Below are 16,659 nucleotides of genomic sequence, written 5' to 3'. Positions count from 1 at the left end.
TGTGATAAATGCCAAACATACAAAGATAGTAGTAATAATTCATAATAGGATTTATATAGTGCTTTAAGTACTACATAAAGTACTTGATGCCTTTACAGTAATTATCTCATTTGATCCCCACAACTGCCATATGGGGTCGGTGCTATTATCATTCCCATTTGCTGATAAAGATAAAGATAAAGAAAGTGAGGCTAATAGAATTTAAATGATAGCCCATGGTTACAGTTACTCAGCTAAGTAAGTCTGTGGCAGAGTTTGATCTCAGGTCTTCCTGACTCCAAGCCCGGAATTCTATTGACTGAGATGGAGGTCACATTTTAATGAAGGTGATAACACATAAATAACTAGATGTGTACAAGATATGCAAACTAAATAGAAGCTTGTCTTAGAGGGGAAAGTACTAGCAGCTGAGGCAGTAATGGAACTGAAAAAAGCTTCTTCCAGAAATTTGGAAGATTATGGGCTAGATATCAAGAACTCACTATAGCAAAGAAAACCACCATTCTTGTTTCTGTACCTATGGCTTCTTCTACTTGCTAGTTATGAGACTTCGAACAAGTTACAACCTCCCTTTGCCTAAATATCTTCATTTGTCAAAATAAACCAATAGTGTTTTCACCACTTATATCAGAGGGTTGTTGTGAGGGCCAAATGAGGTAGTGCATTTATCTATTAAAGTATAATATTAATTTAAACGATTTTTCTTTGGTGACTTGAAACATGCCTCATGATTTTCTTCTTTAAACCTTCCCTTAACACCACCATCAGGAACTTCAGTAATCATGTTGAAGCTTTTCTAATAACTTGAATATATAGTTCCTCAACCTCTTCAGATACATTGATTTCCACTCTCACTTTGGCCATACATATTGTCAGAGTTAAACCTTAGACTTCATCATTGCATGGAGCTTTATCACTTCTAAGTTCCTGGACTTTGAAATTCCCACTTTCCAGTCAGTATACTTGGTATCTTTCTACTGTTTGACATTCTTATTCACTTAAACCCTTCTCATCATAACCTCCATGACCTCTCCTTCCCTATTTTGTAGTTTATCACCCTCATTCTGCCTATACTTGCTTTCATATTCTTCCTTGATCCCATGATGTGCTACTTTATCATTTCACAGTGTAACACTTTAGAATCCCTTTTGTCTCGACCTTCTGTCATCGCACACTAGATGATTTCTCTGCTCCTATTCTTGGGGTCCTACCACTGAGGGAAATCACAAAATTTGTAGTGAAATCAATTTTATTATATATGTATGTATTTATAGTCATAGCCCTATTGGACCAACTTTGCTATTAACATTATCAGAGACATGACATGCAGGGAGTTTGCACTTTTCAAACACGAGAGATGATAAAATGAAAGGCAGGCAAGAACAGAACAAGAGGTGGTCAATAGTTTATGTCGGATAGAAAATAGATTGTCTGGAAGTAAGTCTTGTGACATAAGGCTGGAATGGAAGGGTCAGAGATTTAGAGCTTGAAGGGACCATAGAGGCCATTAAGTCCAACCTTCTAATTTTACGTCAGGGAACTTATGCTGAGACAGAATACGTGGCTTGTCTAGAATCACAGAGCTAGTTAATGTAATAGTATTTGAACTCGGGTCTTTTTGACACCATTTCCAGCTCTCTGTCTACTGTACTGCATTATTGCCTTTAAAGTTGGGGTCAGATTGTGGCCAAGATGAAGAGGTTATATTTTATTAGTTAGGCAACGGTTAACCTTGAAGGTTTTTGAGTAACGTAGTCATCAATTAGGAAGATTATCTGGGCAGTAATATAAAATGCAGAAAGAAGTGAATTCAGGAGAGGCAGGTCAGTTAGGTAGCTATTATAATGTTCCAGAAAAGAAGAGGTCTCATTAAAGGTCTAAACTGAGTTTGTGGCAGTATAAAGAGAAGAGGGAACAGATTTGAGAGATATTGACAAGGTAAAATCAATAACATTTGGAAACTGGTTGCATGTGGAGAATGGAGAAAGAAAAGTCAAAAATGAATCCAAGATTTCTAAATCTGGATGACTCTAGGAAGTTGATGGAAATAAAGAAGCTGATAGGAGAAAAATATTTCAGGGGGTGAGGATATTATCGGGTTACTTATAGACGTGTTGACTTTCCCATCAGTATGTACAATTGAAGCTTATGGTTAAAATAGATGTATAGGATTATCTGTGAATTTCTTCTGTTGACCTCTGTTTCACTCATACATCTCCCATCTGTTTATCACAGATAATTGAGAGTTGCTGTCATTTTAACTGCATTACCCTGATGACAATGTGATTCTAAAACACAAAGTGTAGCATCTCTAACATGCAATAGGAACAATTTATTTTCATCAAATTAGATTTCATTAGCCTCTTTTTCCATAAGGGCTTCTGACTTACTGGGGATAATTATCTATTCAATTTAGAAATTATGTTGGGCTGCTAACCTCTATATAGTAATTCAAGGTTCATGATTTCTATATTCTATTACTGCAGAGAGGTAGAGAAGTTGTACTTCTTTGGTTAAGATATCAGCTCATGAAAAATGTAATTGTCATAAAAATACATATTGGTGCATGTAGCAGGTCCCCAGAAGAAATTAGTTAGTGGATATAATCAGAATCAGGGAGCAATTTAAAAAGTAATTTATTGAACTCTACTTTTTTCTACTGAGGCTTTTTTCATTAATTTCCATTTGTTCGTGTGGTTACCCTGCAATCTTTACTGTAGAACAATGATAGTATTTTTAGCATAATAATCCTGAAAGCTGTAAAAAATAGAAATGACTTGAAGATTAAGGGTGCTGTTGTTACATTTGTGCAAGACTAATTCTTCAAATCATATGGAATTTTGGCATATTTAATGGTTTGGAGAAGAAAAAAAAAAGCTCTGTGCCAGGTTGGACTTGCAAGTTTGCATCAAGAATGGAATAACTATGATTGGTAATCAATGTTCATTATTTTACTAATTCAACAAAAATTGAGAATTTTGCTAGGCGCCCTTATTTATGTCATAGGTTAAATTTAATTATCCCATAATTATTTTAGTTGTGTTTGCTCATGGCATTTTAAGTTTATTTTCCAGTACCTTCCAAGTCATCAGGTTTGGGATTTTCATTTACGAAACACAAATACAGAATCGGCTGCCAAAAGGTCAAGCAATTGAATCATCACTCTCAAGTAGCCATAATAAATGGGTGGGAAGTGAGAATGGAGTAGAGAAGTGAACAAAAGAAATTCATGGAGTACCTTCTAATCCTATTTTAACCATAAACTTCAAATTAATATCTTCCTGGCATGTCAAACTTGCACCTATAGTTGAACTGATAACTGTTAACTGTATTGTAACAAATATTATTTCTTCCTTACTCCTTTACTTTTTTTAGAATAAAGCACAAAACATAGATTATAAAATATTTTTGTTTTTACTGCTTCTGATTGTAAAAATGACAACATAAAAGTAAAACTTAGTTTCCAGATATGTTCATCCAATTTAACAAACATTTTTTTCCCTAATTGCCTACTATATGCCAAGGTCTTTAATAGTATCTGGGAGTACAAAGACAAATGCAAAGTCCAAATACAAAGAGGTGACCGTCGTTAGAGTTTAGGAAATTGAAAAGTCATTCACTAATGCTACTAAGTAGCATGCATTCTTTTCAGAGGAAACAGGCACAAATATGTAAACACAAAATATAAGGAAAGTAATTTCATGGTAGGTGGGAAAGCACTAATACCTGAGGGGATAGGAAAGGTCTCATATAGAAGAAGGTAACACTTGACCTGAGCCTTGGGGGGGTGGGGCAGGAGACTAAGGAATCTAGGAGAGAAGCTTAATGAAGTAGAGCATCATAGCTATCTAAATCGACCTAATTTGTCACTGTTACATCAGGATACATAAATAAATAATATGGAACCAATCATGCTCGTTATATCACAGCTACCTAGAAACCCACCTTAATTTCTAAGACTGAGACTACAAAGCTAAATGTTCTTAATTGAGGTGACCATCCTTCTTAACAATAATTCTATATGTCCCCTCCCTTTATTGGGTAAACTCTTTGACAAAACTGTCAACACCAAGTGACTCTACTTCCTGCTTCTCATTTTCATCTTAACCCTTTGCAGTTTGACTTCCAATTTGTTGTTCAACTGAAACTAACCTCTCCAAAGTTTTAATCTCTTAACTGTCATATCGCATGGTCTTATCTTAATTCCTCTTGACTTCTCAGCAGTATTTGACATCATAAGTCACTTTCTCCTTCTGGGTATTATTTCTTCTCTAGGTTTTCATGCCATTGCTTTTTTCTGGTTTTCTTCTTGTCTGATTTCTGTCTGATTGCTTTTCTTCAGTTTTTTTTCTGGATCTTCATCTGTTATGTCCAGTAATAGTGGCTATAGTCCAATACTTTTCTAGGGCCCTCTTCTCTCTTTTTCTTTATGCTATATCACTTGATGATCTTATCAGCTCTCATAAATTCAGTTTGCATTTCTATGCTGATGATTCCCAGATCATTATATTCCATTTTAATCTGTGTCCTCCCTCAAACCTCCCCTTCATACTCAAAATATCTGACAGATTTTACTATTTTCCCTTCAAATCTTCTCCTATCACAAATGTTCTTCTTACTGTCAAGAGAACACCACCATCCCAGCCACCTAGGTTTGCAGTCTTCATGTACTTCTTAGCTTCACTCTCACCCACTCTGATCAGTTTCCATATCTTGTCAATTTTACCTTCACAATATCTCTCATAGACATTCCCTTCTCTCTCAACATGCCCCAATCCCTACTTTTCCAGTCTTTGTTATACTTCACTCACCTTCGCGCACTGCCCTGCCTGCTGTTCTTTTTATTTATTTTTCTTGTTGGCCATTTGCTATCGTATACTTTTAAAAAACTTATTTATTTATTAATTTTTTAATTTTCAACATTTGCTTTTATAAGATTTTGAGTTCTAAATTTCCCCCTTCCACTACTCTGTTTCTTAGCCAATACCAAATAGTTTTGATGTTTGCTGCTTTAGAATACAGTTTTAGATCTGGTATGGCTGACTGCTGTTCCTTAACAATATACTTCATTTCCCATTTTCGTGCCTTTTAACTGGTATTCCCCCATATCTGCAATACTCTCTCTTTTTACTTCTACATCTTGGTTTTCCTGGCTTCCTTGAGGAAGTTTTACCAGGCTTCCAAGCTATAGTGCCTAACCCTTTGTGTTCACCATCTCTCTACTATGTATACGCACAAACACCCACACAAATACAAACACATTTGTACTTAGCGTGGTGTGAATGGAAAGGAGATTTTCTTCCTTCTACATTATAATGTGAGTTCCTTGAGTTCAGGGACAGTATTTTTGCCTTTCTTTTTTATCACCAGTGCTTATCATAGTGCCTGAAATACAGTAGCCCTTAATAATTTTTTTTCACTAACTTATTAACAGTTACCCTGATGACCCAAATTCCAGAAACAGCTACAGTCCCCAGGTTGAGGCAGTGAGTAAATATTTCATCATGAGGACATGAGGCGTAGAATAATGAGAGTATACAGAGGACATAGCAACAGCAAGAGCAACTATTGTTGATTTTTCTAGGAGAAAAATTTAAAAAAATTGCCCTCATAGCTGCTATTTAGCTTTGTCTTCTATTTTAGAATAGCATGTTAGAGTGTGGCCTATATCTCCATCCAGGATAGAAAGATGGTATTGCATAGTAGAGAGAAGGAGGTGATCTTGAGTCAGAACTATGTTTGAATCCTATCTCAATCAAATGTGATTATGGGTAATAATCTCTCAGAGACTTTCTTCAATAGTGAAATAGGGAGAATAACATTTGTAACAACCACCTTATAGGGTTGTTGCTAGGAAAGTGATTTGCAAAATGCAAAAAACTATAAAATTTGTTATTTTTAATAATAGAAACTGAATCCTTAGAGCTTTCCAAATTCTGCTTTGGTTCTGAAGCAACTTCTTTAGCTACTGACTATTTTGTTACCTAACCAACTCTAGTTTGAGGATCTTGTGATCTCTATGGCTGATCAATCCATCCATGATACCAGTAGGCTTCATTATGTAATTGATTCTTTTGAAGGGTCTCTTTTGCATCCATCAAAGGGAAGTTGGAACATCATAGCCATTTAACATTATCCAGTCTTAAAAGAAATAGGTACTATCAGCATAAGATCCCTTATCCCTGCCCACCCCATGCCTTAAAACATTTCCATCTCTCCAGTTACTTCATCATGAAACCATCTTTGTCATTTTGTTATTACCTGATTCTGTGATTCCCATGTTGGGATTTTTTTAAATGAAGATCTTTTGGTCTATTATATGATTTAACCTTTGGGATGACCTCCAATATTGAAGCATTCTTGCTCATCTGTAACCATAAAATTATAGTCTTGCAAAGTCATTTAGAGCACTGAAGAAGTAAAATGAAGTCAGCTAGTGTCTGTCAAGAGACAGAATTTGTACCCTTGTTCTACTGATTCTAAGGTTGGCCCTCTACCTACCATGTCCCATTGATTTAAAAAATGAAATGCAACAATAAAATGTTATTTATTCCACAAGCCACACATAGATATTATTCTTATTGCTTTACAATCAGGATTTATTACACTATATCTGAGTTGTCATTGGGACAAAAAAAGTTTAGTTTTATTTCTGACAGCTCTTTTGTAACCAACTATTAATCAAAACCTACTATGTTATTATAACTAGAAATACTAAAATATGTTACTGAAAAAGCTATGTTATAAAATATTTTAAAAGTATAATACCCTCTGTGTGAATATTAAACTATTTTGTATGAATTTCTTCTTCTTTTAACACAGTGATGACTAATGCCTACTCAAGGTATTCACTTCGATGTTTTTGTCTTTATTTACTATAGCATTTGTGGAATTCAGCATCTTGAGCGAGCAGGGAAGAAACTGACTCTCTTTGACTCCCTTTATTTCTGCATTGTGACCTTTTCTACTGTGGGCTTTGGGGATGTCACACCTGAGACAGCACTCTCCAAGCTTTTCGTTGTCATTATGATCTGTGTTGCTCTTGTAGTCTTACCCATACAGGTGAAACTCAACTCTCTTATGTTTTCTAAAGCTGTGTAAGTTGTTATAATGGCTCACATTTTATTTATTCCACAAACTTTACTAATAAATATAGGACTTTGTTTTGTCTGGCCAAATAATAAATGCCTAAAATTGTCACACCTAATAACTGAAACAATGATAGGTGATATTGTCTTTTGTCATTCAGTAATACCAATAAAATCTATATTTACTTTTCAGGAACAAGAAACTTCCCATTTTTGATAACATGTTTTCAAAAACATCTTTTCTTTCACATCATATGAAAAAACATGGAATTTACTAGGTCCTTGGGATAAAGTACCAACTTCTGAAAATATTATTACTTCTTTTTTCCCAAAAAGGGAATACAAAAGGGGGGATTCATGCTACCAGCTTCATGTTCAACAAACTTTTCAATTTTTACATTGTTCAGTGAATGAAACATAACCTTGAAGAAATTATTCATGTTATTTCATCAAAAGGACAGTAATAAACAGTACATAGGAAGCTGGCCTTAGTATCAGGAAGACTTGTGTTTAAGTTCTGTCCCTGACAAATATTGGCTATGTGATTTTGGGGAAGCCACTACACTTTAAGCATATACTGAACCTCTCATGTTCCCAAGCAGCTCTCTAAAAGTCAAGGTTATGGAATGGGTATTGGTATACAGGGCTTCCTCATTGGGAATGCCCTATCCCAATGAAATTAGAGGTCTTGTCCAAAAACAAACTTACAAAATCAATAACAGTTAAACTCTGATTTGGATCTGAGGAGGGTAGAGAGGGAAAGGAAATGTTTACTGGAATAAAAGTGGAGGCATCCCAGATCAACTCTACAAATAAGGAAGAATGTGTCTCTTCTCTCTATAAATGCAGTGGTCCTGTCTAACACTTTGCCATTGCCTTGTGCATGACATCTGTATAACAGAGGTTTGGCTGGGCAGAAACATGCTGAAATGAGCCAATAGCATTTACAAATTCTATTTTACAGCCCTAGTGGATTGGAAAAGTTTACCTACACTTTCAGTTTATATAGGAGAATTCTTCCTAACCTGTTCACTCCCTTCATTCCTTGAGAGGTAGAGAAGTAAGGAAAGAGGGAGATCTTCTAGGTATTGAGTAGCTGGAATAGGATTACATATAATGTTGAGTATCTTTTAAAGGCAAATATGAGTTACATATACCTGATAGCATTTAATAGGAAAAATCATGCCAGTACAAAATAGCATAGGGTATAGAGTGATGCCCTTGGGATTAGTAAGACCAGTACAATTTAAGTGCTGCTTCTGACTGTTAATTAGCTGTATCAGCAAAAACAAGCCTCTTTGCTATGCACAGTGCTTCCAAACAACTCTCTAAGAGAATAAGTTATAGACAAGTTGCCCATTTACAACATGGGTGACTTTCCACACAGGAGGTATCCTAAAGTGATGAAATCACAATTCCAGAGATAAAAAACCCACTCTCCTGAAAAATCTAACTAACCAAGAAAATACAACAATAGTGTATGTTTGGCGGGGGGGTTGGGAGGGTTGGGGGGTTGAGCCTAAATATTTGAGAAGAGTAATTGAGCAAAGATTATATTTACTCACTCATCAGTTTTCATGTGAAAGCAGCATTGTTGAAAGGCAACAAAGATAACTGAAATCTCAGGAATTTCCATTTCCATTTCAGAGAAAGTAAACATAATGAAACGCTAAATATATTACATTGATCTATGTTTCAAGCCTGACATTCTTCATTCATATATCAAAATTCATTATAGTTTGAACAGCTGGCCTTTTTGTGGATGGAGAGACAGAAGTCTGGTGGAAACTATAGTCGTCACAGAGCTCAGACAGAGAAGCATGTTGTCCTGTGTGTTAGCTCCTTGAAGATTGATTTACTTATGGATTTTTTAAATGAGTTCTATGCTCATCCAAGACTACAGGTACCTTTGATGTAGAATATTATTCTACTGGGTTAAACAAAGTAAGATAATAAAAAATAAATTAGAAATTGATGCAGTATGCCTTCTGGAAAGTTGTCATTTATATGACTGAGTTTAGGAAGGAGTGAATAAAGACACTGCAGTTATGATCAGTGGCACGCATAAAATAATGCATCCATTCTTTGTACTTTATGCTGCCTTCTGTAGCTAAAAAGACAAGACAGATGGAATTATGCTATCACTACAAAGAAAGAGCTTTCTGTGAATTAAAAGTTGTCTCTTTCTCCCTAGATCAGGCATAAGTAATATTTTCATGAAACATTGAGTTTTAATATACAATGATATAAACAGTGAAATTTGGCCCTTTTACTATCATCTGCTTATTTGAATTCTATGAAATTTTAATACATGTTGCTAAGAGAGAAATGTCAGGCAATTTGTACTCAGTTATAGAGTGCCAGCCATATCTTTGTGATAAAGTGCTACCTGGAAGGTTGGCACTAATCACATGGGTTTAGGACATGTATAAAGCAAGTCTTAGAGCCACAAAGTTTCATGATTGTACATCTTTGTCTATGCAGATAGAATTTAGCCCTCCCTGTTGCTGTGGCCATGACATATGACAACTTTCCTTTTCTGTTGAGTGCTCCTTAAAATTCAAATTAAAAATATAATATGGAGGTTTAGCACCAATGAATATTGATGAATTTGAGTAGTATAACTGGCTAATACCAAGAGATAAAGACACCTTTTTAAAAAGTGAACACAACTCACAGCAGAAGATCTATGAGTTCAGCCTTTGTGAAAAATTTCCTATTCTTAACAGTCTTGTTAATGTGTTAAATAAAATTATGTAAATATTTGGGATATTATTCACATAATTATGTATTTATTTGAAGAAATTCACATTTATTTTCTGTATTTTTTTTCCTTGTCACATTCATACTGGGAAATCTGCCAAGTATGCCCATGATGTACTGTAGAGAGGATCAATCTGGGGGGAGCAAAATAAAACCTGAGAGAGGGAAAGAGAGAGAGAGAGAGAGAGAGAGAGAGAGAGAGAGAGAGAGAGAGAGAGAGAAAATGAGTTAGTTTTGGAAGTTTATATTTACAGAACCTAACCCCTAGAGAAAATCAGATAAATTTTGTTTTTTAATTCTAGACAGTATTCATGAAGGCAGATTTTCTTAAAAGCCCTTGGTAGATGCAGCCTAGGAAAAGTAGGTGACCATTTATCTAGGGGATTGCTATTCCTGTGGCCAGACCAGCCGGTTATTTGAATGTAGCAAATGAAACTAATCCCACAGTGATGAATTTATGCCTTTATAAGATATGACACTAATACAATATATTGATTTATAGTATTCTGTATTCATTTAATAATAGTTAATAAACAGGAATTCTTCATGTATTGTGTGGTCTCAATGCCCTAGGTGTTCTGTTTAGCAAGAGTGTCGCTGGAAGTAGCAATATTTATTACATAAGCAACAATCCTTTCTAGCTATGAAAGTATTATTGCACTGTCTTCTGGAGTGACATCTTAGTTCTTTCACATGATACAACAAAATGACCCACATTCTTAGAGTACTTAAAGATTTACAAAATACTTTCCTCACAACAACCTAGTAAAGTTGTATAAATGCAATTATGCCCATTTTATAAGAGAAAACTAAAATAAAGGCAGATTAAGTGATTGGCCCATTATCACACCCTTAGTCAGCATCGGAGCAGGCATTTGAACCCCTATCTTCAAATTCACATTTCTGGGGCTTTTTTCTTCCTCATTCACAACTCTTTTAATAAGGTTCCTTAACCTGTGGTTCATGGACCTCTATTAGTTATATGGATAGATTTCAGGGAGTCCAAGAACTTCAGTGAATTCCCAAAAAATCTCTATTTTTTAACATCTAGCTGAAATCAAGCATTTCTTTACATTATTAAAAAAAATTCTAAGGGATTCATGGAGTTCATGATTTCCAAAGGGGTCCACACAAAAAGTTAAGAACCCTTGCTTTAAAGACATTCTTGCCTTAGAACTCTGACTTTTATTTGTTTGTTTTGCCATTGTGAATTTTTGGAATGACCACTTTTACCTATGCTTGGGATATAATAAGAAAACCAACCCTAGTCCTTATGTAGGGTTAAGGTGATAGTAATATTGTATAATGTTAAAAAGAGCTAATATTGCATTACTAAGGATGCAAAATACGTGTAAGTTTGCCTTCTGTTATTTATTACTTTTGTCAATAGGTATATGTTGAACAAGGAGGTTCACATGCGATTACCTATTGAGAAAGCTAATTATAGTATTAAAGTTCTGGGTAAATGGTGAGAGACATTTTTCTATCACATATATAGAAAGATAACTTCTCTGTTTCTATCTCTTTCTCTCTCTTCTTGACTCTCTCTCAATCACTATTAATATGGAGATGTCTGATATATCATGTTAACATGGATAGAGTACATCTTTTATTTGCATTTTTGACATTATAAAAACATCTTCATTATAAAGATGCTTTTTATCAGAGTTTTCAATTTAACTAGCTGTCATTATTTAGAAAATCCACTCACCTACATAGTACACACCATTTTTTAACTTTCCTTCATAGACTTTATTTTTTTGACAGGATTATTATGTGGTAATTTTATGTCCGACTGAAATAGATGTTCAGGTTCGAAGAGTCCTTCAGATTCCAATGTGGTCCCAAAGAGTCATCTATCTACAAGGTTCAGCCCTGAAAGATCAGGATCTATTGAGAGCAAAGTAAGTATTTTTTGATTATTGACATTTTTCTTATCCTATCTATATTCATTCACCACTATGTGGTGCTGCTACCATTAGCTTGTTCCTACTCATTGGAAAGTCCTTGATTTACCTTAAGAATCGTGTGTCCTATGCAATTCTAAAAGGAGTACCAGAATGTCCCAAGTTCTTATGTAACCCAGAGAGCTAGCAAACTCTTTGTTCCAGCTCCTTCTCTTTATAGGTGGTAATGCCAGTGTTGTTAGTGTAAGCAGTATAGTCACATTATCCTATTAGAGTATTGCTAACCTTGAAACCCCAATGGAAATGCTACTTCTACTCTGAATGTTTTACATTTTATTGTCACGTAGTCACAGGACTGTGATAAAATGGTATCCACCACAGAAATGAACTAAAATGCTTAATTGTATACATAGTTGTCTATTTGCTTTTAACCTCATAGGCACAGTGACAGGAGAGGAAAATAGATTGGAGCTGTGATTTCATTGATACAGAGAATTCCAAAGGGAAGAAAGTCCTATTATTGCAGATTTGCACCTCAGAGTCTTAAACAGAGTACCAAAATAAATACATAGAACACTGAGAGACTTTTGGCCAGAATCACATGACCAGTATATGTTAGAATTCAGATCTGAACCAAGGTCTTCCTGGTTCTGAGGCCAGCTTTCTACCCACTATACCACATTGCCTCTCAGAAGCATAAAATCAATAAAAAGTAGTAAAATTTTAAAATGCATTTAGACAACTACTGCACAAAAAATGTATCTATGGCTTCTGCCACACTTAAGTAGTCTTTAACCAGTCTAAAGACAAGTTCCTGTCCTTGAGTTTTTAGGTCACAATTCTAGAAGTTTTGGTTCACTCTCAGTTGCCCTCCTCATCTCTGTCCTCCCCCTCATGATACATTTACTAAACAAAAATAGGTATGATCTGAAAATTTGACCATCTACAAACTCTGAAATTCCCATTAACCTTCTTTTCTTCTTATTATACTTTCCTATTTAAAAGATTTCAGTCTTAAAACATTTGTTAAGTATTGTAGAAACTAAAACATTTATTGTCACACTGATAATCATTGTGAAAGTTTCAAAATTGATATGGGATTTTTTTCCAATGAAGATGGATGATTCTTCCCTTACCTCTCACCATCCCTTGGTGATACCATACAAGAAGAATCCTGACATAGCATAATTACCTTCTATAATCAGAAAGGTTCTAAATTTTTTAGACTATTTGTTAAAATACCTTCAATTCACTGAATATTTTAGTTCAACAAGGTTTTACTGAACACCAAGTATTTGACATTGTGATAAACATTTTGTGGAATTAAAAAAAATAAAACAATATCAAACATTATTCAGGTCCACTTAGTATAATTTTTGCCCAGATACAGCCAGTGATGGGCTTAGATTCAAATCATGGGAGCACCAGGACGGTAAGAACCACAACATGGTAGCAAAAATAATTTTTATTAAATGGAAATGAGTTCATGTTTTCAGCAGCAGAAAAAAAGCCCCAGTAATCCCCTGCAAAACAGCTATCTACAGTTCTGTTCCTTATGAATTATATTTCTTTGGGTAATTCATTTAGCAGCTCTGAGCCTCAGTTTCCTCATCTACATGTGGGGCTCACACTAGATTGCATTTAAGAACCTTTAGTTCTAAATGATATAATACTTCTTAAATCCATGATACATCATCAGTGGCTAGAGTCACTGTGTAGGAGGTTTTTATAGCAAGAGCCAGTAAAGTCTGTAACAGTAGTTGTTCTGACAGTTGCTAGTGAGTTGTTTTTCAGCAAGTCCTTTTGGAATGAAATGCTTCTTCACTGTATCTTCCGGGAGGCACACTTTCTCGAGGCCAATGAGCAAAGCCAAGAGGGAGTTCCAACTATTAGGATGGCTTAGAATACAAACGCTTTGTCCCTTGCTCTCCAGTGTTGGTATTCTCTGAGAGTTTGGCAGGAGCACTGAGGCTATTTTGGTTTCCTTATATAGTTTACCTTAATTAGAAGATTCTCCTAATGCTTAAACTATTTCTTGAAAGTGAAGTAAGACATTTTCTAAGCATAATTAATGGAATATGCTTAATGGTGCACTGAATTTAAATTGCTTTAGCAGTGTGTGAGTGCATCAGGTGAGTTGATTATATTAAATATGATAATGTGGCACTATAAAGAGAGAAATTGTTCCAGTCACTAACATCCGCTCTAGTTATTACTTTGATGCATTTTGGAAACTGTATTAACTGGGGGTCATCCTCTAGGCCTTAATCTTACCATACATATCCAATCAATTGCAAAATCTTGTTTTTATTTCTGCAGTCTCTTGTTAATTCACCCTTCTCTCAAATCACGCAGACCTTTGTAGTTCAGGTCTTTTTTAATCAGTCAAGAACATTTATTATGAGCCTGCTATTTGCTAAGTACTGTGCTAAGTGCTGGGGCTACAAAAAATGCAAAAGACAGTTCCTACCCTCAAGGAATTTACAGTCTAATGGGGAAAACGAAATGCAAACAATTCTGCACACACAAGATATATATGCATGATAAACTGTAGAGAATCAACAGATGGAAGGCACTAATAGTAAGACAGATAAGGGAAAGGCTTCTTATTAAAGGGGATATTTTAGATGGGTCTTAAAGAAGCTGGGAAGCCAGAAGGTAGAAATTAAGAAGGAGAAAATTCTAAGCATTGGGGAGAGTACATGGGTGAGGAAAAATAAGGTATAAGAAAAATAGAAAACTTGAAAAGGGGAAGCGCTTATAAAGGGCTTCAAATGGCAATTAGAGGATTTCATATTTTATACTATAAACTGTAGAGAGCCATTGGAGTTATTGGATAGGAGACAGACACTCAGAACTGGGCTTTAGGAAGGTCACTTTGACAGCAGAATGGAGAATAGACTGAAGTAGGGAGAGACTTAAGTCAGAGGCCAAGCAACAGGATATTACAATAGTCAAGGTGTTATATGATAAAAACTTGTGCCAAGGTGGTGGCAGTGTTATAGGAGAGAAGGAGGATTATACAAAAGTTGTTGTGAAGGTGGAATCAACAAGACTTAGAGACAGATCAGATATGGTTGATTAAGAGAGAGCAAGGGATGGAGGATAATGACCTAAGCTCTGAACCTGGGTGACTGGGAGGGCAGTGGTATCCTCCACAGTAATGAGAAAATTAGGAAGAGGGGAGGGAGGAAAATACTGACTTCACTTTTGGACTTGTTGGGATTAAGATGTCTACAGGGCATCCAGTTTGAGCAGCCCAATAAGCAGTTTGAAATATGAGTTGGAGCAGGCGGAGGGTGAAGCCGAGATGGTAGAGAAAGTGCAGGGGCTTGCTTAAGTTCTCCCAAATTCCCCTCTAAACAACTTTAAATAATACCTCAAAATGAATTCTAGAACAGCAGAACCCAAGTCTTGCTGGATTAATTAGCTTCCTATTTGGCTTCATGCCCTCAAAACTTTCCCCATTCCAAACTATCCTTCACACAAATGCCAAAGTTATTTTTTCTTCAGGTTTAATCCTGACCATGTCAGCCCCCTATTCAATAAACTCTATTAGCTCCCTATTAACTTTAGAATAAAAAGGGGGGAGGCAAAAAACAACTCACCTATCAATAAATGCCAATAGCTCCTGATTAAATTCAGGATGAAATAAAACCAACATTTAGAACTCTTCACAAATTTGTACCTGCCCATCTTATGGAGATAACTGGTGGTGTAGTTGATATAATATATCAGGAAGAACTAAGTTAAAATCTGGCCTCAGACAGAGACTAGCAGTGTGAACATGGGCAAGCCACTTAACTTTCTCAGTTTTCTTAACTATAAATTGGGGATATTAGTATCAGCTATATCCCAGGGTTGTTTTGAGGTTCAAATGTGATAATAGTTGTGAAAAGTGCCAAGCACATAGTAGGTGCCATATAAAACCTTATTCACTTTCCTTTCCTCTTCCCTTCATATATATTACTCTAGTCCATGATTCAGTTATACTGATCTGCTTATTATTCACACACCCTATGCTCCATCACTCTTTTCCATGCCATTGTTTTGGCTGTCACCCTAGATCGGAATGAGATTTCTCATCATATTCACTTCTTGGAACCTCAGTTTTTCTTTAAGATATATTATTATATCTTTTTTAGTTCCTTCAGGATGTAGTGCACTTCCTCTAGGGTTACCTGCCTTGTATTCATTTGTATGTATCTCTATCATCTACTTAAATTTGTCCATAATTCCCTGTTAGAATAGAAGTTCTTCTAGGGCAATGATTGCATCACTTTTGTCTTTATTTTCCTGAAACTTAGGAGAGTATCTTGAACATGGTAGTACTCACTAAATAAATGCTTGTTGGTCAATTTGATTGATCTGCAGAATGGGGAGGGTTATTGTGCATATTAAATCAGATGATTTAGATAAAATTGCCATACCGTGTAAGCAGTTATTGTTGAAACATTAATGTGAACATTTATCACTTCCTGATTTAAATAAAACATTGCTGTGGAAATATACTCATTTTTAGAATTGAGAAAGAAAATTGGCATCCTTTTCACTTTGACTCTGTAGGAAATGTTGAGTTAATTCTGGCAAATATAGTAGTGTCTAAAAGTGTTTAGAAGAAGCTTATATGATAAAAATGTTGTCATGATCTGTTAGATATTCAACTTCTATTTATTATTTGTGTACACTGACAAATTCTATATGCATGCATTATAACCCTTTTAGCCAAAAGTATAATATAGATTTCAGTACATGGTCCCTTTTGTCCTCTCTGTTTTTAGGATGGATGATGCTGAGGCCTGTTTCATCCTAAGTAGTCGGTGTGAAGTCGACCGGACATCATCTGTAAGTATAAAATTCCTACTGGTTATACTTTGTCCCTTACTGCCTCCTTAATCACT

At 35.4% G+C, this 16,659-nt stretch overlaps 1 protein-coding gene across 1 annotated transcript in view; it reads left to right on the top strand.

The window, feature by feature from the left end:
* Nucleotides 1-6,831: 6,831 nt before the first annotated feature.
* LOC118846793 (potassium channel subfamily T member 2) overlaps nt 6,832-16,659 on the top strand; it is a 143,009-nt gene continuing 133,181 nt past the window's right edge. The window contains exons 1-4 of the mRNA XM_036755518.1: nt 6,832-7,062; nt 8,827-8,991; nt 11,619-11,755; nt 16,540-16,603. Of these exons, the coding sequence (XP_036611413.1) occupies nt 6,832-7,062; nt 8,827-8,991; nt 11,619-11,755; nt 16,540-16,603 (597 nt within the window). The remainder of the gene's footprint in view (nt 7,063-8,826; nt 8,992-11,618; nt 11,756-16,539; nt 16,604-16,659) is intronic.

Source organism: Trichosurus vulpecula, chromosome 4 (genome assembly GCF_011100635.1).
Source record: "Trichosurus vulpecula isolate mTriVul1 chromosome 4, mTriVul1.pri, whole genome shotgun sequence".
In the NCBI taxonomy this organism is placed as follows: domain Eukaryota; kingdom Metazoa; phylum Chordata; class Mammalia; order Diprotodontia; family Phalangeridae; genus Trichosurus; species Trichosurus vulpecula.
Note: the sequence above shows the minus strand (reverse complement) of the source record. Positions and strands in the feature narration are given on the sequence as shown.